General features: G+C 37.8%; 1 protein-coding gene across 5 annotated transcripts; it reads left to right on the top strand.

Annotated features, from left to right (window-relative positions):
* The first annotated feature begins 7,755 nt into the window (after window positions 1-7,755).
* Window positions 7,756-26,975, top strand: SLC7A9 (solute carrier family 7 member 9). 5 transcript variants are annotated; one of them, XM_085589230.1, is made up of 14 exons: window positions 7,756-12,574; window positions 13,159-13,501; window positions 13,732-13,857; window positions 15,057-15,204; window positions 15,854-16,096; window positions 17,005-17,130; window positions 17,470-17,569; window positions 18,957-19,001; window positions 19,400-19,523; window positions 21,231-21,334; window positions 22,120-22,216; window positions 23,762-23,911; window positions 24,464-24,638; window positions 25,544-26,975. In XM_085589230.1, exons 3-14 carry the CDS (start codon window positions 13,753-13,755, stop codon window positions 25,606-25,608), a joined length of 1,482 nt encoding a protein of 493 aa, XP_085445356.1. In that variant the 5' UTR covers window positions 7,756-12,574; window positions 13,159-13,501; window positions 13,732-13,752; the 3' UTR covers window positions 25,609-26,975. The 5 variants fall into 5 exon arrangements, with proteins under 5 accessions (XP_085445356.1, XP_085445355.1, XP_085445354.1 ...); XM_085589229.1 differs by having other exon boundaries at window positions 13,159-13,579; XM_085589228.1 differs by lacking the exon at window positions 7,756-12,574 and having other exon boundaries at window positions 12,616-13,579.
* Window positions 26,976-27,182: the final 207 nt, after the last annotated feature.

Genomic DNA, 27,182 nt, shown 5'->3' with positions numbered 1-27,182 from the left:
GTAGCCCAACGGGGCCAAATATCCTAGAACGGCGCCAGCCAACAGGAACGAGCACGAGCTGCTTGCACCGGCTTATAAACTGTAAGGGAGGGGAAAACCGGTAACCAGTAGGGATGGAGGTAGGGAGTGGCTCCGGGACGGGTGATGCACCTGTGGACCAGCGGGAGAAGGACACGGGAGGGGCCCCAGGCCCTCGCCCAATCACCCGGTGCCCTGAGTAGAAGCTTCTGGATGGATGGGAAGGGGCACCGAGTGACAGACAAGGCACCAGGGAGGGGTAAAGGGAAAGACTGCGCCTCTTCCAGGGTGATGGACAGTTACTGGAAAGGCGGGAAGGGAGGACAAGGCGGGAAAACTGGGGACAAACCAAGTTGTACATGGAGGTACAAAGGAATAAACCAATACATAATACAGGCATAATAAAACATACAAATAACGCAACTCCACAACTGTGGAGCTTTCTGAAGAGTCTTTCAAAAAATATTTATGCAAGTTAAAATGTGGTGATAAAGGCACCTATGTCAGGTCTCTAGATTGCTCTTTGTGCAGCAGCAGTATTCTCTCCTGGCTGGAGCCCCAGCAGGGGCTGAGGGAGCTGGGCAGGGGCTCAGCCTGGAGCAAAGGAGGCTCAGGGCCCTTCTGGCTCTGCACAGCTCCTGCCAGGAGGGGACAGCCGGGGGGTCGGGCTGTGCTCCAGGAACAGGGACAGGAGCAGAGGGAACGGCCTCAGCTGGGCCAGGGCAGCCTCAGGTGGACTCCAGCAGGAATTCCTTCACTGAAAGAACTGACAGATATTGGAAGGTGTCCCAGCTAGACAGTCCCCATCCCCGGAGGTGCTGAAGGAACTGCACATGGCACTCAGTGCCTTGGTCTGGGTGACAACATAGTCTTTGGTCAAAGGCTGGATTTTGGAGGCCTTTTCCAACCCTAATGATTCTGGGATTCTGTACTCTCTGTTCATGTGGATCACAGCCTGCGTGTGGTCAACTTCTCTGAAAAGGAAAGCTTTATATTTGCAGTTTGAAGAAGTGCTGAATTCCAACTACTTCTGAAAATGTTGGTGGTTTCAATTCATGTTTAAGATTAAAGCAGGGTGACAGCAATCCCTTAGAGCAGAGTTCTGTTGTTTATGCACTTTACAGATACACTGAAGCCATCAAACTCAGTTTTCTCCTCATTTGAACTCCTTATTACCCAAGGAGTTCAGCACCATAAAAATATTTGTTTCCACATGGAGGTTTAGTTTGAATAGAGTTTCTATGGCTGCTTTTTGTTGCTCTTCTATTAAAAAATTTGCTTTCAATGGTAAGAAAAGCTGCATCTTTTTCCTAGCAAATGTGTGGAATACATTTCTTTCTTTGTTGAAGCTTTTTCTGGCAAATGTGTTTTTTCAGTTGCTCTCTTGAAATACCTTCTTTAACCCCTTGAAATACCTTCAGTCCCCTCCCTGGACTTTTGGATGTGCTAACACAGAATTTTTTATTCTGGCAAATTACAAGGAAACTCTGGTTCATGTCTCTGTACCATTCTTAGTACGTTGCTAAAATTCAGGGTGCAAGAATTAATTTTCAATTAATTTTTGTAGCGTTGTGATTCCACATCTTTTTGACTGCATGATGTTAGATTACTTAAGTCAAGATTATTTTTCCACCAAAATTTGAGAAGTGCTTGGGTTTCTGCTTGGAATTGCAAGGTATTTAAAATCATATGACAACTGGGGAGGAGAACTGATAGGTATTAAATAGTGTTCAGAACTCTTGCACATGTGTGTATGCAAAATGCTTATCACAGTGAATGGTAAAAGGTGATGCCTCAGGTTGTAGCTTTTACATTTTTCAGATTCTGTGCTGCTTTAGTGTGTAGTTCTGAGCTCTGTATTAGGGGATGGTGAGCTCTCTTCACAGAGCAGGCAGACAAAACAATTTCTTCTCTAGCTGGGGACCAAGGACAAATGATCCAAATCTCAGACCCAAGAGCACAAACAATGGTGGGCTGAAGAGAGAAAGACAAGAAGGGTGGGACTTGATAAGCCAAAGCTGGAATTGGACAATTCACTCCAAGGTGCAGATGGGCCAGAACTGATCAAAGTGAGAGACCTTGTGAGCGGTCGTCCATTCTGGGACCGTTCTGGGTCCATCTTGGGTGTGGGCCTGGCTGGGCTCTTGTGCTGCCCAAGGTGGATCCATTGAGGCCTTCTAGCAAATCCCTGCTTTATTCTGTAACTCTGTCCAGCCTCTGTTCTAGGCCAGCCTTCTCAGGGCATCAAAGGAAAAACTTCACACACCCATCTTTGTATTGAAAGTGCTTTTGTTTTACTTTTGACCTTTAAATCACAGTTAATCCTTTATTAAACATTAGATTGACTTAGATTGGACAAGTCCTATCCTAACATGTCCACTTTGCTTTTAACTGTTGTACACACCTCTTTCGTGCCTTCCTGCTGAGTCTGCAGCACAGCAGGAGTGTGACAGTGGAGAGGAATCACTGTTCACAAGGCAGCAGCATTTGTCAATTGGGATTTTAATGCAGCTATAAAGGAGAAGGTAAAGAAAGCAGTTGTGTCCACTAGCTTGTCATGGTTTGGCACTGGCCAAATGCCAGGCACCCATGACAGCCACTCACTTGCCCTCCCCTGTTACATCTGGGCAGAGGAGGAAAAAAAAATTATACTAAAGGTTCATGAGTTAATGACGAGAAGAAAACACTCCAAGGGCAAAACAGGCTCAGCTTAGAGGTATAAAGTGAATTGATTACTAACTGAGTAGAGGAGGATGATGAGAAGTAAAATAAACCTTTAAAACCACTTTTTTTCCCCCCAGCCCCTCCTTCCTTCCCACCAACAGCTCAGGGAGACAGGGCAGGGGCTTTGGTCAGTTCATCATCTGAGATCTTGCACTGCTCAGGGAGAGGAGTCCTTCCCCTGTGAGGCTGTGGGGTCCCTCCCACGGGACATATTTCTCTGAACTTCTCCAGCTTCATGCCATCTCACGAGCAGCAGCCCTGTGACCTGCTGCAACCTGAGTCCCTCCCACGGGCACACAGCCCTCCCACACCTGCTGTGGAGTGGGTCTCTCTGTCCAGGGCTGCAGTGCTCCAAGGCCAGGCTGCTCCAGCCTGGGAGCAGGGCCTTTCTGTCCCCTGGGTCTCCCTCTGGGTCACAGCCCCCTCCAGGCACCACTGCTCAGGTGTGGGCACCTCTGCCAGGGGCTGGGGGTGGATCTCTCTATCCCCCATGGATCTCTGCATTCCATGGATCCCCACGGGCTGCAGGGCACAGCTGCCTCCCCATGATCATCACCAGGGTCTGCAGAGGAATCCCAGCTCTGGCACATGGAGCACCTCCTGCACCTTTTCCCCCACTGATCTTGGTGTTTCCATTGTTTCCCTCACATGTTCTCACCTCCTCCTCTTCTCTAGCTGGATTTAATAGTCCCCCTGTTTGTTTAGATTTTCTTCTTAAACGTGTTTTCCCAGAAGCGTTACCCTCATCTCTAACTGGCCTTGGCCAGCAGCAGGTCCATCTCCAGAGCCATCAGGGACTGGCTCTGCTGGACATGGTGGGAGCTCCCAGCAGCTTCTCACAGAAGTCACCTCTATGGTCCCCCTGCTACCAAGAGCCAGCCATGCAAAACCAACAAGTGTTATACTGTCTGGCCTCATAATTTCTCATAAATCCTTGGTGACTGTACCCAAAAATTGCTGATCACTGTATTCTTTAGTGTTTCACAGTATGATGAAATGCATCTTTGTCTTCAGACCTGTCTGCTTGATACCCCTCTATTGAAGCAAGTGTGTTTCAGAAACACTGTTTCTTGTGACATTTGGTTATAATAATAATGCTGTTAAACTCTCCTTAACTGCACCTCCTAGAATTATCCTCAGTTTTTGATATTCTGAAGCTGGAAAGATTAACTACTGAAGCATACAAAATGCATCTAAATGTATTTGTTTTTAGTGAATCTTTTTTATCTTTCAGTGCTAAAAGATTATTTTCTTCTTATTTTTAACTCTTAAGTGCAGAAGTGATAAGAATACAATCCTACCCTGTGCCTGGGAACATTGTCCAAGTGCTCCTTGAGCTCTGTTAGCCTTGGGGCCATGGCTACTGCCCTGGGAGGCTGTTCCAGTGCCTGACTGCCTTCTGGGGGAAGAACATTTTTCTAGTACCCAACCTAAATACCCCTTGATGCAGTGTCATGCTGTTTCCTTGGGTCCTATCACTGGTACAGAGAGCAGAGGTTCTGCCTGCTCCTGCACTGCCCTTCCTGAGGATGTTGAAGAGCTCAGTGCAGTCTCCTCTCGGTCTCCTCCAGGCTGAGCACACCGAGTGCCCTGGGCTGCTCCTCACTGAGGCTTCCCCTGCAGACCCTTCCCCACCCTCAGGCCTCCTTGGGGCACTCCCCGGTGCCTTCCTGTCCTTCTTGTGCTGTGATGCCCAAACTGCCCCGGCACTGAAGGTGAGGCCCCCGGCCCAGAGCAGGGCAGAGCAGTCCCCTCCTGGCCTGGCAGAGCCCCAGGACAGGGATGTCCCTCCTGGCCTGGCAGAGCCCCAGGACAGGGATGTCCCTCCTGGCTGCCACTGCACTGCTGGCTCAGCTGCAGCTGCCCATGAAGCAGGAGCCCAAGTCCCCTTTTGTGGTTCTGTTCTCCAGCCTCTCACTGCCCAGTCCTTTCATACACCAAGGTTTACTCCATCCCACATGGAGATTCCAGCACTTGTCCAAGGTAAACTTCATACAGCTGCTGATTGCTCAGCCCTCTGATTTGTCCAGGGTCTGCCTTCAAGGCATTCAACAGCTCTTCCCAAGTCAGTCACAAACTTGCTTAACATCCCTTTGAGTCTTGCATCCAAATTGTTTATGAAGGTGTTGAAGAGCCCCTGTTGAACTCCTACTAGTGACCTGAATTCCTCTGCTACTACTGGTTTTTAAATCCCCTAGCTCTAGTATTGCCCAGTACTAGCCACTAACCAGTTTCATTTTCTCCATTCCTGGCTACTACATACAAAACTGAGATACTGCTAAAGGATAAGCAAGCTCATAATCTGATAACATTAACAGTGGTGTCGTCTTTGGAGGGAACCTCTGAGAGTTACAGATTTCAAACTAGTGTGGTGTCTTGCTTTAAAAGAAAGGTCTCTGCCAAGGAAGGTGGGAGCTTTCCTGGAATGGGAAATATGACCCCCTTCTCTCCAAATTATTATACCTTTGTAAATACAGGGTTTCAGGCAAAGATACAGTATATATATATATACTGTTTAATATATATGTGTTTGTATATATATTATATATACATACACACACACACACACACACACACATGTACATAGAAAAAGGGCCAAGCAAAACCCAGCACCTTTTTTCTTTCGGTATTCCCCACAATCCACTCCCAGCCAGGACTATTTCAATGGAAAGTCATGACTTCCAGCTGCATCTTTTGTTTCCTAATGGTCCCATTTGTCTCAGGCCTGCTTCCAGGTAGCAGATGGGAGAAAAATTCACTGAAAAAGAATATGTGGGAAAAGTAAGGAAGGGAAAAAAACCCAACCAAACAAAAACAACTTGTAATTATTTTCCATTTTTCTGGTAACATCAAGAATGAAAAGAAATTACTTTTAGTAACTGTGAAAATCAAAGTTCCCACTTTAGAATTTTAAGTTTGATAAGGGATAAAACAAGGGACAAATATCCAGCGCTGAGGTGCTTTTGGCAAACAGTCAAAGAGCACAAAGTCAACTTAAACATCCTTTTCTAGATACTGCTACATTGCTGAGGGCACATGCATATTCATGAGTTTATACATGATTCAAACATTCCTTTGAGTTTTTGACAGAAACACTCTTGTTTGGTTTTAACCTCTGACTTGTCTGCAGGACATTCTGTAGATTGGGTCAATATATTTTATTTCTTCCTTTAGTTCTATCCTGTGGTTTCCCACTCCCTGATAGCCAGGAGTTGATAAATCCTTCCCGGATGCTCGTGCTTTGATTTCTGTCACCTTTATCTTATCATTTGGAGAGGCCAGAGCATAGGTGTAAGAAACAAAATAATTGCTTTACACCATTCTCTGAGTTACTTACATAGAAGTATTTTAGTCTCTATTTTAACATTTTGCTAAAGCCTATGATATATCATAGTTATCCCACTACTATTCATATAAACTATATAGTGCATATATAAACTGGCAGATTATACTATATAAAAACAGTTAAAAATAAGTATAAATTATACCATATCAAAACACTTGTGATGCAAAAAGCTAATCTATGAACGTGAAAGCCAATATTAATTATATTGTCATTTGTAACAGCAACCTTTGAACCTCACTAAGTAATGAGATGAGTTCACAGAAGACAATAACATCAAAAGTACAATCTGACCTGTACAACTATCTTGAGAAACTCAAAATACTGAGACTGGCAGAAGCTGCAGAGCTTCTGACAGGCACGTGAATGAAGGACTTGTAACCTAAACTCCAGTGTACTCTGTGCACATGGTATGGATATTGTAAACCTTTAAAGCTTGTACTTCCTGCAGCAATTAGCCCGACAAAGGTCTGCTGTCTTCTCTCCAGCTGGCACGATTTGCTTAGAAATCACTTCACACATACCAGGACACATTCTGGGTGTTCACAAACCTAAATTAAAAGCTTTCACGATGTCTTCTTGTGTAACTGAAGAGCCACAAAAGCTTTTCTTGGTTCTGTTGTATCTGATGAAGGTGGTACACTTGTTCTCATTTCTTTCCCATTCTTGGTGTAGTTTTTAGTACACTACAGAAAATCCAGGATGACTAAAATATGCCTTTATAGGAGGATTTACTGGGCCACTACTGCCAGCTGATGTTTTGTTACAGGTGTTTGTAAGAATTTTTAAATGATAGTTTTTCCTTGTCTCATAGATACTGTGCTAAATTTAGATGACACAATACTAAAGAAATTATTTGACTGTTTTAGTCTAGTACAATAACTCTACCCATGCCAATTTGTCTTTTTTCTGTTACCACCTGACAATAACAACGTGCTACTTTCCTTTGACCACAGCTGACAGAGCATCCTGGCTCTGTTATATTGCTCCTGCCTTCCAGTTACAGAATCTTTCAGTCGGTAAATTGAAACCATGAAATAGTTTCAGCTTCCTTTCACAAGACAACATAAAAACATTCTTCCATTCCTACCAAGAAAAGGAGAAAAATCAGAATTTGTGGAATTGTAGTTACATTCAGGTTTCATTGATGAATTTACAGAGCATATTCTGTCCATAATAACTGAGCATAAATTTGCCATATTTTAAAATAAATAATGTTATTATTATATTCAAAAAGCAAACATTGCTATCACCTTTTAGAAACCAAAACCACAGGAGAATTCAGACTGAAAGGAATGAGGGACTTGTCTTTACAAACAAACTGTGGATCTGCTGGTAAAGAAAGATAGATATTGAGAGATAAAAGAAACAATGGGAAGGATTCCAGTGATTGATTAATGTAATGAGAGAGATTTGTCTTTACAAACAAACTGTGGGTCTGCTGATAAATAAAACTGGATACTGAGAGATTAAAGAAACAATGAGAAGAACCATAAATCCCATAAAGAATTCCACTAATTGACACAAGGAAAAGACAAAGGTGGGGGGTTATGCATTAGAAAAGAGTCTTAGGTGTCAGGTTTGGGGAAGTCTGTACCTCCCAAATATCTCAGCCAATGGGGAAAGAAGAAAATGTGGCCAGGAAATTAGGATAAAAAGGAGAGACCCCAGGGGAAATGCCCCATGGTCTCTCCCTTTATTTGAATAAAGTTACAAGACTCCTCTGTCTCCTTTTTGGACGTAAACCTCTGATGTTTGTGGATTAATTTTCCTGCCAGTAGCAAATCTCAGTAGTTCCAATGCATTTGCCAGCTACAGATAAAATAGTGGTCTAACATTTTATGCCATAGTCAGAACAGAGCACTTCACACTCAGTTTTGGTTGTGTAAATAGCAGGGAGAGTCTGACACTCAGCAGTCACATTAAGGTAAGTATCTACCAGTGCTATGTGAACTGTCAGAGCTTTGATGTGTACTCACCTTATCTTTATTTCCACTTTCTAGAAAAATTCCCCTGACCATTGAGAAGTCATTTAAACTCAGGCGTTTTCTCCTACCTCTATTTCCAAGTGAGAAAGATGCTGTTTTTCAGGCCAGGAGATTGCCTTTCCCCAGCTCAGAAGAGAGACTACCTCCTAAGACTTTTTCACCATGAAGAATTCATGACAGCATCCTGGCACATTGCATCAGGAGTTCTGAGAGCTTTTCCCTTGGGACTAGAAGTCCTTCCTTGGGGAGGCATGACTCTTCCGTTTAGGAGAGTTCTAAGCACTGGTCCTTCTCTGCAAATCTAGTGTAGATAATTATGGTAAAAAACTCCATGGTGTCAATCAGCTTGGATCTAAAAAAGCAGAAGCACTTTGAAGGCTTCTTTATGTTTAAAAATGTGGTTTCTCAGGGAGTGAGCTCTCCAGGCTTTTTTAGTCCTGAACTATTTTCTTCTGTACTAAATTTATTTCAACATACATATATAAGGACATGTTCAGATATGAAATATAGAAAGAAATATATTTTACTTATTAGAATTGTTTTATACCTGAAATATTTTGGTTTCAGTAAATATAAAATTAAAATGAGACTTCAAAAGTAGCATAGACATCATAACCTCAGGGGAGTGTTTCAATACTCAGTGCTTCCTTCCTCAGCTAGAGATGGGCACAAGACAGATTTGTCTTCCAAAACCGATGTTAACTGGTAGCCCCTCCTTGGTGGAAGGCCAGTGGAATGCAACCTGAGTTTTGGACTCAAAAAGAAGATCAAATTCAGGCTTTAATTTTAAAATTAAAAAAACCACGAGAAGTTGGATGTTCATCAGAAAAATCATTGATCCTGATCAGAATTTGAAGCACTGTTAAAAACTTAAAAACTAGTGTGACATGAAAGCTGTTTTTCTCCAGAGGCCGTCAAAATTCCTTTAGAACATTCTTAGGAAGAGACTTCTTGATTTGTTGGTGACCTTTTGGATACAATGACATAGCCAGCATTTACGAGTTAATTGAGAGTCTCTAAACTGCTCTGCTTAAAAAAAATTCCTGATACAAAATAAATCTCTTGTTGGACTAAAGACTCTGCACTTTTTGGGCAAGTATAGTACAAAACCTTTAGCAGACCTGAATATATTTTCAAAAGTCTTATTTGTCACAGAAGAAAAGCCAATTACACTGTTACCAAGAACTAAGTAGGGATAAAATACAGGTATTTAAACCCCATCTATTCTGTTAAGAGCTATAGTCTATTAAGTAGTTCTGTTAAGAACCACCATCACCTAATATTTCCTACTGACCTCCACAAGATGCAAAGGTCTTGCAAACCAGTAGCATACCCAGCACCACCATAGCTATTAAATCATATAATTTCTTTATATTCCTTTGCATATAAACTTGCAGCATACCTGGAATTACTTAGGAAAATAAAGTTACTTAAAGAATGACAGTAGTGAGATCGAATCTTAGAACACATCTATTAATGGTCAGATTCAAAGAAGACTAAATGCAGGGAATCACCCTGGTCCTCTCATTAAAAATTCAACAACCTGTAAGCAGGAAGGTTAGAATGGAAAGTGTTCATTCTGAGATACTGCTAAGCTACAATTAAAAACTGCAAGTTAGGACGATCCTTATCATTTGCTTTAGTATTGATCAAAGCAGAACATGCATTACTGCAAGCAATAAATACCAACCCTAACAAACATTAACCTTCATTTTTAGTAAGGAATGATAACAAAAGGTGCAAAAGGTGTATTGCTATTTTTCCTTGTTATTTCCTGAATTAAAGTTGAAAATTACTTTTTACGATTTAATTGGTAAATAGCATTTTGAAAAGGTTCAAACTACAGGGTTTAAATAGGACAAGCCCTCAAAGTGTTTGCCTCAAAATGCCTTGGAATTTGAACTCATCTATTTGTGTACCTATTTGAGAGGGAAGGATTCTTTTCCCATGGCTGTAAAATGTAGTTTCTCTTGTCTACAAAGAAAATAATATTAGAATCCTTGAAATCAATGCTTATTTTTTCCTTCAGTGGCTAAGGAAAAGAAGGATTGCTGGTAAAATTAAAAATACTTTAATGGGTTTACAACATCCCAAGCAAAGCAATCCCTAAAACAAAACTAGACAATAAATGAAGATAATTTTCTATTTTTATAAAGAAGCACTGACTAGTTAAGGTTAAATCACTGCAGAGACTTAAGACACCCTATAGAACAGGTGGGAACTCTCTAGACAGACATTCCAGGTTGACTAAAGAAGCCAGTTGCTCAGGCTAAAATTCAAGTAACATCTTTTCAATGTTGGGAAAACATTTTATGGGATCTGAAGAAACAGAATGTAGTCCAGATCTGAAGAACAAAGAAAAGACAACTGACACATCTACACAAATTAAGCAAATATTTCCTACACTAAATCTAAGAAAAATTCCTCAGCAAAACTTTACTTAAAACATTAAAGATTACATATCCCATTATATTTTCATCAAAATTATGGGTTTTTTTTTAATGTGTGGGTGGTTTTTTATGGGTTGTTTTTTTTGGGGTTTTCTTTTTGTTGTGTTTTGTTGGCACAAATAGCCTCTTGTGCTCATTCATAACAGTTTGTTTTGTTTTGTTTTGTTTTATTTTGTTTTAGTTGGTCTGTGAGTTCCAGGGTAGAGATGATGTGAAAGATGTGCCTGCTTCATTTCAAGGGGCAATGTTAGCCCCATAATATGACCTCCCATTCTTTTTTTTTTCCCCTCACATTACCTATTTCAGCAGTCTCTGTGGCATTTTAGGAGCAATACAGATATGATCAGATTATAAACCTTCATTTCAAAATTATCAGCATAAGGAACATGGAAGTACATTATATAATATCTGATCCCAAATGAAACTGGGAAATGTGAAATTGAAGGATATGAAAACATTGGTTAATTTAGTCATAGATCACAATTGCCATGAAAAATATTCTAAAAGTCCTTGTAAAACTTCCATAAAAAGGAATAAATTGTTCATAGCTGCCTTTTCATGTGATTGTAGCATGACTATAATTTTAACATGTTTTATTCTCTTTATCTGTAGACAAAGAAAAAAAACCCAAAGTTTTGTCTGGCCATTCTTACTGTGGAAATTTTTCAATAAGAAGTTATTTAAGATGTAAGAGCTTCTCTTGTATCTTAACCCGATTTCTGTGAGAATTAAACAAGAAAATCAAAGTGAGGAAAAAGCCAGTGACTAAAAAAATACAGTTTTGATTTTATTTTCTGTACTAACATTACTTTGCAACCTCAGTCTTGGAGAAAAACCAGTTTGCAGTGTAGTCTTGCTCAACCATCAGAAAACATGGCAAATATAAACTAACAAGTGTTTCACATGTTCTTAAGAGTCCATTTTTAGTCACAGATTTATATCATCATTGCAGAGGGAATTCCTGTTGATCAATCCTGCATGCTTAAAAAGTTTGTCAAAAAGTGAGGAAAACAATTATGAAATTGTGCTTAGGATGGTTTTGTTGATACTCAGGCCCAACAATTTGGTCTTAATTTCCAGCCCTGTACTGCACGTTTATGAGCCATTATCTCAACAAGGCAACAAATGTTAAATGTTAACATCAGGAGCCAGTACCTGAACATCTTTTAGCTTTTAACAGTAGGTATTTATTGACAAACTCATTCAGAGGGAGTTGGTCAGGCCTTACTGATTGGAGTGTCATACAGCAAAGGAGTTGTACAAGTGCATTGATAAAAACAATTATGTGATTAACATGGTGAAGGGTCTTTTTGCAAGTGTTTTAGGGATGAATAGCTCAAATGAAAGCAGTGACCTTAATACAGAATTCAGGATAATAATTTTTTTCTTGGATGTACAGCTGCATAGAAACACAGAATGGCATTTTTCACTGAAGCAAGATCTTTAAATATTTACAAAAATGGATAATATTTGTAGCTGCAAGCAAACGGAACACCAGCTGCCCACTCAGCTGCCTCAAGTTAATGAAAAACAAAGGAGATATTTTTCCTTATGCTTCTCTACCTTCTCAAGATAGAAGCATCAACTATTTTTAGTAAGATTCAAATAAAATCTGGGCACATGGTTATGCACCCATAATATGACAATTACTTCAAGGTTATCTTGCCAAAGCATTTTTAAATTAGCAACTGCTTGTTATAAAATCATCAAAATAGTCTCTCCAAATTATGGTTCACTCTCACCATGTAATACACTACTTAGGCACTGGACAAACATTCTAACAAAAGGAACAAAAATGGATTTTCTTGTTTTTAAAGATAAACTAATTGGGCTGTCAGTTTACCTGTTGTTCCTAACTCAAAACTTCTTGGCAGAGAATGGGTTTAATGATTACCTTTTATAACCTCTGTACTTAGGCTGCTGCTCCTTCATATTCTGGTTTCAGACATGGACATGCCTTGCTTGTAACTGGCTGGGAAATCTAACAGGAGAAATACACTTGGCAAGGATTCCTGGACCTGATTGACACCAAACAAATATAAATAAATAAGGTAAGTGAAAGCAAGAATTGCTAAAGGTAATGATGGAAGCAGTCTAAATACATGACTTTAAAAGAGACATTGGGCACAAAGCTACAATGAAGTTCAGCCATCCAAGCCCTGCATTCTTCATGTGTGCAGTTTTCATCATAGGTTTAAAGTTAGATTAATTATGATTATTTAAAAAAATCTATAATTCAGAAGATAAACTTGATGACCTTATAGCCTAAATGTTTCTGAAGACCAATTTCAAATGCTGCAGTTTCTGTAGCCAGTTACTACTTAATTTACATAAAAACCCCAACTTATGTTTCCTAAACATTATGTCTTCCAGAGTTACAATCTGTATAAAAGCATAAGGATCTTCAGCATTCAAATTCAAGTAATTATAGTTGTAGAGTCTTAGGAGAAAAGAGACTTTTGACTGAATCTACTTTGGAGACTCAGGATGTAACCCAATCAATTTCCTTCACTGTCTCCGATTCTATTTTACACCAATATTAGGGGAAACAAGCAAAATCCTCACCAAAAAAAAAAAATAAAAATTAAATTTAAAGTCTAAATTTAAATTTGAAAGCAAACTCTTTACATTCCAGTTCTAAAAAGGACAAAACATTGAGTGGAAGACATTCACCCTGAATCAACACGGAGAAGATTGCTGACCCTTTCTGAAGCAAAGAGCTGCTAAATAGATGATTCTGTAGTCCACACTCTGTTTAGCAGATGCTTCCATCTCCAAGGAACTGAGGCAAGGCCTGATTTAATGAAGAATGGAAAGAAGGTCTCCTAGATAAGAAGAAAACTAGCTTTTGGGAGGAAGATAAAATCTGTCTGGGCCTTTGGAGGAGTTCAAAGGAAGGACTGGCTATAAAAGCTTGATCGTTCCAGTGAGGGCATCCTGGAAACTGAATGTAAGAAGACACAGACATTCCCTGCCGGGTGGGTATAAGGAGAACACACAGCAAGCCAGAGGAGGAGGTGAAGCTCACATCACTTCTCGTTTTCCTCTCTGAGCAGGTAGTTCCATGGAAGTCCTTTTCCTATGAGCAAGTGTGTGCATGTGTTTGTTTTCTGGTAATATTTACCTGCACTATTTTCTACCCACATACATCAGCAAAAGTCAAGCAACATTAATATGCTAGAGTGAGATTTTGTTGTTATTTCCTTAGAAATTTCAACAAGAAAAACAAATGGGTGAAGAAAGCTTGAAGAAAAGAAAAGGAGAGGATAAAGGAAGAGAGGACAGACAATCCATTCAGAGTCATGAGCCCCAAACGATGAACCTACAAAAGCAGGCAAACCTTTTTCTTTTCCCCCTTTGGTCGTGTGTCAGGGGTTGGCAGAGGGAAGCAGAAGGGGATATTTGTGCACATGCATCAGCATACAAAAACCACCACTGTGTCCCAATTTAGCAAAAATATCCTAGTGTCTCAACAATGTGGTTGGTTTGCAATTTCAGAAACAGCTAGTTACTGAAGTTAAATAGCTCTGATATAAACAGACTAAACCCCCAAGAATATGTCATTGAAGTGATCAGATAAAATTATTGAAATATTTACTCTTAAGTTGATAAACTGAGGCATTTCATTAACTTTTTTCCCCACATGTACTTTTCAGAATTTGTAGTGGGTTGTTTCAGCTCATTGTTTCTCAAAATTGGTTAGTGTTTATAGCCAGAAAATAGGCACTGGTAGTTGAAGACAAGTGAAAATCTGTCTCCTCCAGAGAAAACAGATGCTTTAGAAAACAGTTGTGTAGCTTCCTCTCAGGAGGGAGTGGCATTTCTCTTAATTTGAGTAGCCTGGAAAAAGATTATCTATATGGTTTTAGTTCGGTGCCAAGACTGGAAGAATGCTGATGTTATTAGAGTAGCCATAGCTGTCAGAAAATATTAAGTAGCCTGTGCCACTTGTTTTAATAATACATGCCTCAATTTCAATGGTTTCATGTAATATTGTAGGTCACTACAAATGTGGGAGAACATGATCTTATCACCTAGCAGTATCAACACCATTCTGAGATACAAATATTTAAAGCAAGGAGAGGAAAACAGCTGCTCAACAAAAACAAAACAAAAAAAACCCCAGACTCCATCCATGAAAGACAATTTCTGAATCTTTGAAAATTCAGAATTCATCAAGTGCTTGTAAAAGAATGTCATTGCTTAATCAGAGAGGAAAGGGCAAGTTCACCCATTCAAGATTATATTTGAGTCTCACATAGTCCAAAAGACAATTTAATAAAGGAAATAGGCAGGCAAAACACAAATAGATGTACTTTTGAAAACAGCAGGAGTACACCACAGGATACATACAGATCTTGGAAAGAAGGGTGAAACTTTGCAAAATTGTTTAATATATTTCTTTATAGAACTTATCTATCAAAAGCAAATAAAAATCAGTCAGTAATGACAATTACTGTTGTTCCATAATATTGAGAAGTAATTGGCGAATTACTGGAAATTGCTTACAAAAACATCTCATTTTATTTCAAGGTGGGCCTCATTAGTGGAATCTGTATGATTGTTGGCACAATTATTGGCTCAGGTATCTTCGTTTCTCCAAAATCAGTGCTTGCCAATGTCGAAGCTGTGGGTCCTTGTTTAATCATCTGGGCAGCCTGTGGAGTCCTGGCAACATTAGGTAAAAAAACTCAACAAAGAGTCTCAATCTTTGCTTTAAATCTTCATATCTGCTGTTTCTGCAAACTACTCTCATTTCATAAATTAGCTAATAGCACCTAGACCAAAATCAACTAAATCCTGTTGTATATATGTATAGAGTACTCAACCACAAATTAAAAATGTGTTGTTTATGGAAGACAAATTAAGTTTTAAAATTGTAAATCACACTCTAATGTGAAAGGAATTTTAGTTTTTCCTGCTTCATCCACTGACTGTAATAAAGAGAATAGTATTCTACTTAAATAGCTGGCAGTATGTGAAATTTACTGGTAGTGAGCTAGGTACTTTCTGCTAGCTTTCTATTTCTATTCTATTTCTATTATCTGAAAAAATGTTTGTTTGTATTGGTTTTGTTGAAGTCTGAAATAAAAATGGTAGTAATTTTTAGACTGCATCTGAATAATTTCAGGGTATTTTTTTCAATTGCTCACAAGTAATTAAAATTTTATTTTGCATATACTGTAAAACATACAGAAACATGAAGAGAGTAATGGTGCACTGTACAGATCAATTTCCTTCACTTTTCCACCTATTAAAGAGCAATCATCAGTTCAAGCAGTCCCAGGTTCAAAAGTGCATTAACTAAACCTGCTTTTCTTGTTATTCAGGTGCTCTTTGTTTTGCTGAGCTTGGCACAATGATCACAAAGTCTGGGGGAGAATATCCCTACCTCATGGAGGCATTTGGCCCAATTCCAGCGTTTCTGTTTTCTTGGACAAGCTTACTGGTTACAAAACCCAGCTCCTTTGCAATCATCTGTCTCAGCTTTGCAGAATATGCCTCAGCTCCTTTTTATCCAGGCTGTGATCCACCCCAGGCTGTCATCAAGTGTCTGGCAGCAGCTGCTATTGGTAAGAGCCACACTTTCAGAGAGACCAGGTCCAAAATCGCATAGTGACTTGTTTCTGGCCCATCAAAAAGTGCCTGAAACTGCCTTGTCATCACTGCAGAGGGAATTCCTGTTGATCAATCCTGCATGCTTAAAAAGTTTTCAAAAAGTGAGGAAAACAATTGTCAAATTGTGTTTAGGATGGTTTTATTGATAGTCAGGCCCAACAATTTGGTCTTAATTTCCAGCCCTGTACTGCACGTTTATGAGCCATTATCTCAACAAGGCAACAAATGTTAAATGTTAACATCAGGAGCCAGTACCTGAACATCTTTTAGCTTTTAACAGTAGGTATTTATTGACAAACTCATTCAGAGGGAGTTGGTCAGGCCTTACTGATTGGAGTGTCATACAGCAAAGGAGTTGTACAAGTGCATTGATAAAAACAATTAAGTGATTAACATGATGACGCGTCTTTTTGCAAACACGCCAGAAATCTTTAAGACACAGTCCAGTGAGCCCTTCCCACAATAACTAATGGAAGAGCATAAAAAGGATAGGTATAAAAATAGTTTTTTCTTAGTCTGAGGTTTTTTTTTTAAATTCTTCATTACTATAGATACATCTGTATAATGAACGCTTATCTCTAGCAGAAAAGGAAGAAAAAATAAATGTTGAAATTCTATTTCTTTATTTATTAGAATGCTGTGAAACTTCAAAATGTTTTTTATTAAAGGTATACTATAAAAATCTAATTCATAAAGCTGTTTTTCCTCACTATTTTAAAAGTTATCCAAACACAGTAAGTAAAAACTGCATAGAATATAGATAAAAAGTGTGAGAGAAAATTACTACAGTAAATAAGGGGAGGGTCAATTTTCTTTAAATTCTGACAAACAGTTCAAAAATTTATAATTTGTTTTCTTTTAGTGGTAATTACAATTGTGAATTCATTGAGTGTGAAGCTGGGAAGTTACCTCCAGAATTTTCTCACAGCTGCTAAAATGATCATTGTCACAATCATTATTGTAAGTGGAATTGTTCTCCTTGCACAAGGTAATAAAATATATGTTATTTGAAGAAATTATTTTAGCTTTTTCTGTGATCATTAAAAATTCCTCACTGACAAAAGTGACACAGAAATAAGGCACAGCCCTGAATCTCTTAATTCAGGGTTTTAGTTCTGCCTCTCTTGGAAACAATGGCATTTTCTTTCAGAGAAGGGTGATGGGTGCAAAATGCAACACTACAGATCAATTAATACAAAAGGGTTTTCATTAATTTTATAAGTGTAAAGTTTCAAAATATGAGACATATGCTGGAATGTTCTTTCAACTGGTGGGGATTACAAGAATTAATTTCAACACTGATCAGTAGTCTTCCTCTTATTTGCAGGAAAAACAGATAACTTCAAAGATTCTTTCAAGGGCAGTAAAATTTCTGTTAGCTCTATCAGTTTGGCATTTTATAATGGACTCTGGGCATATGATGGATGGTAAGAAATCTTTATTAACCTTCACAGTTACAGTTTAACAGCCTTTAACTGGTTTACTCTCTCTGTAGAGCTCTTGGAAGAAGTTACAATAACAAAATGACAAATCAGAACAACTGATTTGTTATTAAGAATGTCTTGATGAATTCTGGAGAAAGAACACTAGTTTGGTTAAAAAAAACCCCCAGAACTCTACCCTCGTTTACTTGCTGTTTATTAAGGAAAGAAAATATTACATCCCAAAAGGACTACTATGTCTTTGGTGCTGAAGGTGCTTAGATACTGCAGTAATGAGGAGAATATAAAACAGTTTAATTCCATTGTGTTAGACAAAATAGCTTTCCCTGCAGGTTACCCCATCAAATTCCATTTCTTGTGAAATATGTAGTGGTGTTTGATTAGTACAGGAGAACATAAAAAGGAACATTGTGTCAGAAATTATAAGGTTCAACTTGCAGATTTTTTTCTAAGGGAATGTCAGTTGGCATAGAGTTCTGTTGGCACAAATCCAGTGTTAATCTTAAATGTACAAACTGCAAAGGTCTGTATATAGGTCAGTGCTTTGGAAGCAAATAAGAATATCATCTTGATGTCCCACATAGCAATTCCCATTTACAAGCTTTTGAAACTGAATTTATTTTAAATAGATTCTTTTTTTAGGTTGTTTCCAAGCTTGAGTGTCTCAATTCAGGCATTTAAGTCTGCTAATTCAGGCATTCATATGGACTTTTTAAGAGGGCAAAGAAGCTGATCCCTAAATAATTATTTGTGTTTGTAACCACCAGGCACTAACATTTGAAAATCTGCCTTTGAACTGTAAATACTAACTCTTCAGATTTTCAGAGTGGATGAATATAAAAACCTTGTTTCAATTGTTCTACGTGCTCCAGCAAAAATGGGTATTTGGAAATTATAATTCAGATTGGTATAATCCTTAAAAAGGTTTTCATGCCTGTTTTCTAAAGGCAGTATGACTTACAGAACCACTGTGAAACACCAGAAGATTTGCTTTTCTCTTTGCCCTCAGCACACTGTTGCTTCTATTTGAAAAGACTCAGATACTGCAAAGCTTGAAGTTGAAAGGTAATCTTATAAATCCTAGGATGTCTGCCAAATTTTGTTTGATTATTCTGGGATATTTTATCTAATATTTAGAGTCTCGGAGATACCAGAGATAATGCAAAAAGACATGGTGGATCAAGAGGCTGACTTTTGGATGAGAAACTCACATAGATTTTGTCCTGCTTAAAAGATTAATTTTACTATTTTTTCCCTTTTTAAAACTGAGAAGATTAAAAACAATAACACAAGAAATAATACCCCACCTCATAATATAGTTGTATTTAAACCCCTGACTGCTGAAATACTCTATGAATGTTTTTCCTTCCAGGAATCAACTCAATTACATCACAGAAGAACTTAAAAATCCTTACAGGTAAAACTGTGTAGGAAATCAGTGTTTTTATTGGCAATAAATCAAACCCTATATATTTATTTATAAGCAAACATATAATTTGATTTGTTTTTTAAAAACACTAATATTCTATTATTCAAGGTTTGAGCAGTAGAGACAAAGCTAATTAGCTAATTATTATTACAGGCTTTGTATCTTTGCATAATTTGTATTTTTCCTTTTTTACAATCCTGATTTCCATAGCTCTACAGTAAAAAAAAACCAAAACCAAACAACCCAAAACCAATTAAACAAACAAACAAAAAATTATTAAAAACACCTAAAGAGCATATCAGGAAAAGAAAGAATCCACGGTTTACTATGACAACTGTACCAGGGATACAGCAATGCTGATGGGGTCTTATTTTTCCATTCTTTAGAAATCTACCACTGTCAATAATTATTGGAATCCCCTTGGTCACGGTTTGTTATGTTCTGATAAACATTTCCTATTTCACTGTGATGACTTCAACAGAGCTCCTGCAATCCCAGGCAGTTGCTGTGGTAAGCTATTTAATTTTGTAATAGAACATCTGAAGAAGGCTGTGTGCACTGAAGTCATCTAAGTCATTAAGTTCCATTAATTTTTCATAGGATAAAATTAATTTTAGTCTAAGCTGCTGGTGCCACCTTTCCCCCCATTATCTACTATCATTTCTTAATCTAAAATTTCAGTAATGCCTAATTGAAAGAGCAGTTCTGTCATCTCCAAATGAGAATAAAAGGAGGAAGCAAAAGTAATGCAGTCTTCAGCAAATATTTTGCAAACATTGCAGGTCAGAGGGTGACTGCTTTCCAAAGGCATCAAAAAGATGGAAAGAGAAATATCATCTGACAGTTACTTTGCCATTTTCTCTGTTTCCAGTATTTCTGAGAAAGAAGCACATGCCAAATGACAGTAGATCAAAGTTTTGTTATGGAGATAACAGCAAATAGTCCATCATTCACTTCCACCTTATTCTTTTTGGGCTTTTATCCTTAACAAATTTGAAAGATAGGATTTTTACAAGACATACTCTTACAGATAAAAGTAGAAATTAAAAAAGTTTCTGAAACCATAGAAGATACATCTGCCCCTTCAGTTCCATTCAGTAAATTTTCTGTATCTCTGAAACAGCTGTTGAGGTCCTGCAACAATTTTCCTAATGATAGTTTTTGGGGAAAACAAACAGTATGTGACAAACATGTAAATACACAGTCTAGTCCAGTGAAGAAGTGCAGTAATGTTGAAATGCTTAGTTTTTTTTATTTAAACAGAAGCTTTTAAAATTTAGATCTTCTGTGCATTTCAGCAGCTTGTCTGCACAAAAAGATACAGCAAAGAATGTATGAAGTTAAATCTTGTATAAGAACTGGTCCTCTTCAATACACCTTTAAACTTACAATCTGAACAACACAGCAACTAGCACTGAACTGATCAGACTGAATTAACAAAACCTCAGCACTGGCTCTGAGCAGAGGCAGCACAACAAAAGGAGTGCCCTGTGCAGAAAGGTCTATACAGCTGTAAGTAGCCTTTGAGTGCCCTAATTTTGGACAAGAAATATCACTGATGTCAGACTTTTCAAAACCAAAGTTCTTTATGCTTGACTTACTTAAAAAAAAAAAACCAACAAAAACCAACCCAACTAAAAACCTAAACCTACCTGTCAAAACATTTAAATTCAAATTCATTTGCTGTTGGTCAATGAACCTACCTGAGATCTGCAGCAACAACTAACAAACCACACCACAGGTGAAAACTCAAATGTAGTGAAAGACCAGAGGGAGTTTGTCCTTGTTTGCCCCCAGCTCAGGCTGTCGTGATGTCACTGCTGATGTTACTCCTTCTAGAGAGGCTGAAAACAGCTTTCTGTGTGGACAGTGCTCTGCAGCAATGCCATCTTCCTTCCTTCTGGTTTTGCAGACACATCCCAGAGTAAATGTCTTTAACGGAATTTAATTTCTGTGTAGTTTTTACATCTGCCTTCCAATGTTTCCTACAGATGTTGCATCTTAAACATCATGACAATAATACTTCATTTTATAGTGGTCAATGAATTAATTTGGCAGGGCATTCTTTAATAACTACACAAAATATACAACATGGTTTTGTTGGTAACATAGCTCAGATACCCATTTACTTTCCTTACAAAGAGGCTCTAACATTACTGAATATACTAAACGGTAGTTAATATGACAAAAGTGATTAATTTTAATCCAATTTCCCAGACATTTGGAGATAGAGTCCTTTATCCTGCCTCTTGGATAGTTCCTCTCTTTGTGGTATTTTCAACACTTGGATCTGCCAATGGCACCTGTTTTACTGCAGGCAGGTAAGTCCCCATTCTAAATATCTTCACATGAAAGGTTTTGAAGGATGGAAAAATTTATATACATGAACATAAGGACATTCTTCTGATCTGCATTACACAAAATGTAATTTGAAATGGCTTGTAAATCTAGCTATATTGTTTAATTTTCAAAAAATAAGCAGTAGCTATTCAGGTTTGAAAAATTAGAAAACATGGTCTCTTCTTAATTCAATGAAGGTATACCACTATAGCAAAAAAGGCTTTTTTAATCTCTAGTCAATTTTAATGCTGAGAATTAAACAGTTAAAAGTTACCAGTAAAAACATGACTACACCAGCAAAGGTAACTGAGAAGCTATTCCTTTCTACCACTTGCTCAGTGCTTCCATTTACTATTTGAAATATTTTAAGGTTTCAAAAGCATCTGAATACAATGCAGCTATAAAGACCATTTTTTGACAAAAGGTTGTCAATAGAGCTTTTTGCTATGAAACACATGAAAAAGGAAATATTTAATTAAAAGGGACACAGTTGGTAACATTTCCAAAAATAATTTTCAATTATATGTGCAAAATAATGATTCTGAAATTAGTTTCAAGTGCACTATTTTAATACTGTTCAGAATCTGTTTTAGCTCACTGCTTTAATACTGGTTATTTAATTTCCCTTATTTTTAACTGCTACAATACTCTTTAAATTTCAATGCATATAAAAGAAAATACTGATGAAATTAGTTGGATGTCTACTATTAGTAACACTGTTTATAGGTGCCACACTAACTGCATTGCCTTGTTTTTGTTTTGTCAGACTTGTTTATGTTGCAGGTCGTGAAGGGCACGTGCTAAAGATACTGTCTTACATTAGTGTTAAGCGCTTAACACCAGCACCTGCTATCATCTTTTATGTAAGTATATATTTAAATACAGAAAAATAATTATCACCTATCACCAAAAATTCTCCAGTAATACATACTTTCACAGCCTCTTACAAGCAGTTTTGACACCTATCATGAACTATCTAGACAAGAAAATTGCTAAATGCATTTTGGAAAAAAGACTACATAAAACCCCCAACTTCTCTAATTTGAATATACTCATTCCAGAACTGGACTTTAAAAATCAAAATGGTTAAGAATCAATGGCATGAGAACAAAAACTTAAATGAATGGTTAATATTAGGGAATACTTTCACAAGATGCTTGCAAGCAATCATTACCCTCTTTCCTCCTTGTAGGAATATTTTCTCCATGTAGAAAATTTACATCACACAAAAAGAGGTCCAGTCAGTAAATACATTTAAGAATAAATCTAGAACATGTTGTTATTTTTATTTTACCCAGTTATCTTCAAGGGAAAACAAGATCTGTTAATCTTACCTGGAAAATTAATGCACAAACACTAGAAGTTTATGTCCAAAAAGGAGACAGAGGAGTCCCGTAGCTTTATTTGAATAAAGAGAGAGGTCATGGGGTACTCCCCCTGGTGTCTCTCAAATGATTAGAGGACACAGCCTCCTTTTTATCCTAATTTCCTGGCCACATTTCCCTCTCTTTTCCCATTGGCTGAGGTACTTGAGGGGTACGGTCTTCCCACATCACCTAATACACACCTTTCTAATGTGTGCCCCCCTGCTTTTTCTTTCTCCTTATGTCTCTATTCTTTTTCTCTAAATCCAGAGATGTAGCAGAGTCTTGAGTGAGTAACAATCTGTGCCAATTACTGGAATTCCTATGGAATTTATGGCTCTGCCCATTGCTTCTTTCACGTTTCTGTATCTGGCCTTATCTACCCTCAGGCCCAGTTTGTTTGTAAAGACACCTCCTCTTCATTCCTTTCAATTCCAGCAACATTAAAAACCTAAAAATATATTTTTTATCTTCAAGATAGTCAGTCAAGAATAAAACAGATTAATGCATAAAAATTATAAGCATTTTGACTTGAAATGAAATTAAGGTTGCACACAAAAATAACCACATGTTGACAGGAAGCAGTCACAATCTTTAAAGGTGCTGCAATACACTTAAGCCCAGATATTTAAGCAAAGGCATTCACAGTTCATACTCTGGAATGTCACTCTGATTCTTAAGATTTTTTTTAAGCCTTCTGAGTTTATATTCTGTTAGAAAATTTTTTTACACATTTTTTATAAACAACATATTATTTTGTATTCTTTTGTGGGGGTGGAGGAAGTTAATATATTGGTGGTTTATCTAATGTCTTTGGAGAGGTAGCCCATTTACTCTCTAATCTACTGTTACTTTTAGAAAAATATAAAAGTTAGAGTTAAGAAATAAACCTTCTTTTTTACCTTGCCATTGCAGTGGCTCGTTTTGTGCTTTCTCGTATCCTATAGCGACACTGGAACACTACACATGCAGCTGTATTGAAACAGAAATAAATTTCAGCCTTCTTCTATAATAGACTACCCTAATTTTTGTTTTTGTTTTTAGGGGGCCATCACTATTATTTATATTATTCCTGGTGACATTGATTCACTCATAAATTACTTTAGTTTTGCAGTCTGGATATTTTATGGTTTAACTGTACTTGCACTAATTGTCATGAGGTTTACAAGGAAGGAACTCAGGAGACCTATCAAGGTAAGTTCTGTATGGCTTTTTCTCCATTCCATAGATGCTGTAGCATGAATTCACACTAAATATATCAGACTATTTAAACAGCACCTTTGGGCAGCATCCTTGTTTTTTACTACCCTTACCTGAAATCTAACCATTTAACAGCAGATTTGCACTAGGACTAGGCTCATAATGACTGGGAAAAGATTACAGAATGTTGGTTTTCACTTGCACAGACCACAGGGCACAAACCAAATTTTCAGAGATGGGTAATTGCAGTCAGCAGACTACCATTGAAAGAATATCCAAAATAAGATCCCAGATCATTGCATGTAAGTCACACATTTATTAAAATGCAAACTTGTACACTACAATTTGAAATAAGAGGTATTAGTGAATAATTTGGCAGAAGAGTTTTCCTGCCCATATTTCTGCTACTCCTTCCGTTGCCCCATCTGATTCCAGAAAATTTTAAATTAAAAATGCATAAAGCAATAAAAATATTCTTTCATACAGGCAACTTCTGTAAAAGCATCTAAAGAATGAAGAAGTGATTTTATTCTTTTTATCTTGCAGATACCCATCATCATTCCTGTCATAGTGACACTGGTGTCAATTTTACTGGTATTGGCACCAATCATCAGTGCACCTGAACTGGCCTATTTGTACTGTACATTATTTATACTTAGTGGACTTATAGTTTATGCACTTTTTGTTCATTTAAAATTCAGCTGGGCACAAAAAATATCAAGTAAGTATACTTCAGGTAGCCAGCTCCAAACTCAGCATTTGCTCAACTTGAGATTAGTTAGTATAATAAAGTTCACTATCTTGTCAATCCCTTCCAAAGTGTGTGAGCAGAATGTGGAGGGAAGCAATTTCCTTGGCATGCCGTGGGCTTTCCTGAAGACTGTATTTCACTCCTTCCTGTTGGAAAGAAGTAATGTCTGACTTGGGGAAAAATTAAACTGAATTAACAAAAAACAACACATCACTGTAGTAGCACAAAGAAACAGAACTAATAAATCTGTAAAGTTAGTTTTTCAGTTTTCTGTATTTCAAAACATTGCTTTAGTGGTTAACTGAAGATTAGCAGGCAAATTCTTATGCCACCAAACACTGGGATTTTACCTCTGATTATTAAGTTTACTATCCTTACTAAAGAAAATGTTAACAGCATTAAGATAAAAAAATAATCCCAGGGTTGAATAAACTGCAAGAACCCAGCATGACCATTTATCAACTGATTGCACAGTCGCTAGAGAAACTGATATTATATCAGGCAAAATAGGATACACAGGTATTTCTAAGAGGCTAACTGGAATTAGCTGAATATAACAACAGTAGTAGTTCTACAGACATTAACAAAATCTATCATCTGTCCCTCTTGTTCCCAGGATGATTAATTATAATGTAATAATTATAATTAATTATAATTTGAATTATGTAATTAGAAGCACTGTACTCTAATAGAAGTTTGGAAATGTAGAATGCTGTAGTTTGGATCTTAAGACTGTTTATTCCCCACCCTTTATTTTTCATTTTGAAATAGGAATAGAGATAAAAAAACCAACTACACAGAAGAATAGTTTTCTCACTTAGAGTTTGAACTGAAAGTTCTCTTACAAAGCCTTTAACAATAAATCTTTTCCTCAGAGCCCATCACTATGCACCTCCAGATGCTTTTGGAAGTTGTTCCGGAAGAGGAAGTTATTGAATGAAGTATTTTATACCCACCATGTTGTTTTTAAGTGCTGTACTGGTTGAAGTATATTCAATTTAGTTTGGCACACATATATACTTGCTAAACTGTTATGTTCTTACTGGTGTATTAGTTTTGCCACACTTCTGTACTTCAAAGCATCAAATATATATAATAAAAGATTTCTAAGCCAAACTACAGTGTCCAGCAAAGCTGGTTTCATTGTTTGTTAGTAAGTTATGGTATCTTGTTTTCTGAATTAAACTTTTTAGCAGAGATGTGTTTTAATGTCTTTACAAACAATTCCATGGGTGTTAACATCTTTGAAATGGGTGTCAATGTCTCTACCAACTTCAAGCCACAGGTTTGTTGCAGAGTCCAGAGAGTTTAACTCCCGAAAGTCTGCACAAGGCTGAGTTTCTGAACTTCGGGAAAATGCCAGGTTCAAGGGGGATATGGGGTAGGTGGCTGGGGAAGGCTGCACCTTTCGAGCACCTCAGCCAATGGGGAAAAGAAGAGAGCAGCTTGTGGCCGGGATTTTGGGATAAAAGTAGGATGTGCCCTTCGAAAACTCAACAGAGAAACCCTCGTGGGCGTTTGCTCTGGTGGACTCTGCCATTGTTCAAATTAAGTTGCAGGACTCCTCTGTCTCCTTTGTGGACACTGGCTTTTCATAGCATGATTTTCCATATAAAATTAATCGAAAAACCTTTTCAGTTATGAAGATGGCAAACTTAGCAGCAACAGCATCCAGGTGCTTCTGACGACACTATTGTTATAAATGAAAGCTCCAGCTTATTAATTTAAGAAAATTTATTAAATATACCAAATATAAATTTAGAGAATGACAACAAAAAGAAAAGCCACTATCAAAATGAAAAAAAAGGCCAGTGCTGATCCCGGGATCGTGCTGGGTGAGACACAGGTTTGACCACTGCAGCAGAGAGTCCCCTATGCTTCACCCCGACTGTCCTGTCTGGCCGATTTTTATACGATTTTTTCTTGCCTGAGACAGAGTCCCTTTTCTTCCTTTTTGGACTGCAGTATTCAGGTGAAATTCTTTTTTCTGTGGCAAGTTGAACAATGCATGTCCGGAGAGTGATGAGCACCATGATCATGGGAATTCAGTATTGAGATGTAGCTCCCTGATGGCTCTGGCTATCTCAATTTCGGATATTTATCTCATATTTATCTTCGGGTGTTCCTCAGACTACCTTGATGGATGATCCATCTCCGGGCTGGCCACATTCATTTACTTGTGAATGGAGTCCTCCCTCCTTTGTCCAGGTGGTTTCAACACTGTGTTGCAATCCCCATCGCTGGCTTGTGGGTTTTTAAAAACGTCTAATAAAAGTATATCTTAACAGTACATAACTATAAAATATATGACAACTTTATTTGCACAAATTATCATATACACATATAACACTATGAAGAAAACAATACAGCTCTTACAGCATCACAGAAAGGACAAAAATAATATTAACACCAGACTAGCTCTATCCTCAGCAAGAGACCAAAATATTAATTCTTAGACCAAATATTAGCTATCAAAACATCAGTCTTTGAAGTTGGATATTGCATCCTACAATG

This window comes from Lonchura striata, chromosome 11 (assembly GCF_050655825.1).
Source record: "Lonchura striata isolate lonStrDom1 chromosome 11, ASM5065582v1, whole genome shotgun sequence".
Classification (NCBI taxonomy): domain Eukaryota; kingdom Metazoa; phylum Chordata; class Aves; order Passeriformes; family Estrildidae; genus Lonchura; species Lonchura striata.
The sequence above is the reverse complement of the archived record's forward strand: the minus strand, read 5'-3'. Positions and strand labels throughout refer to the sequence as shown.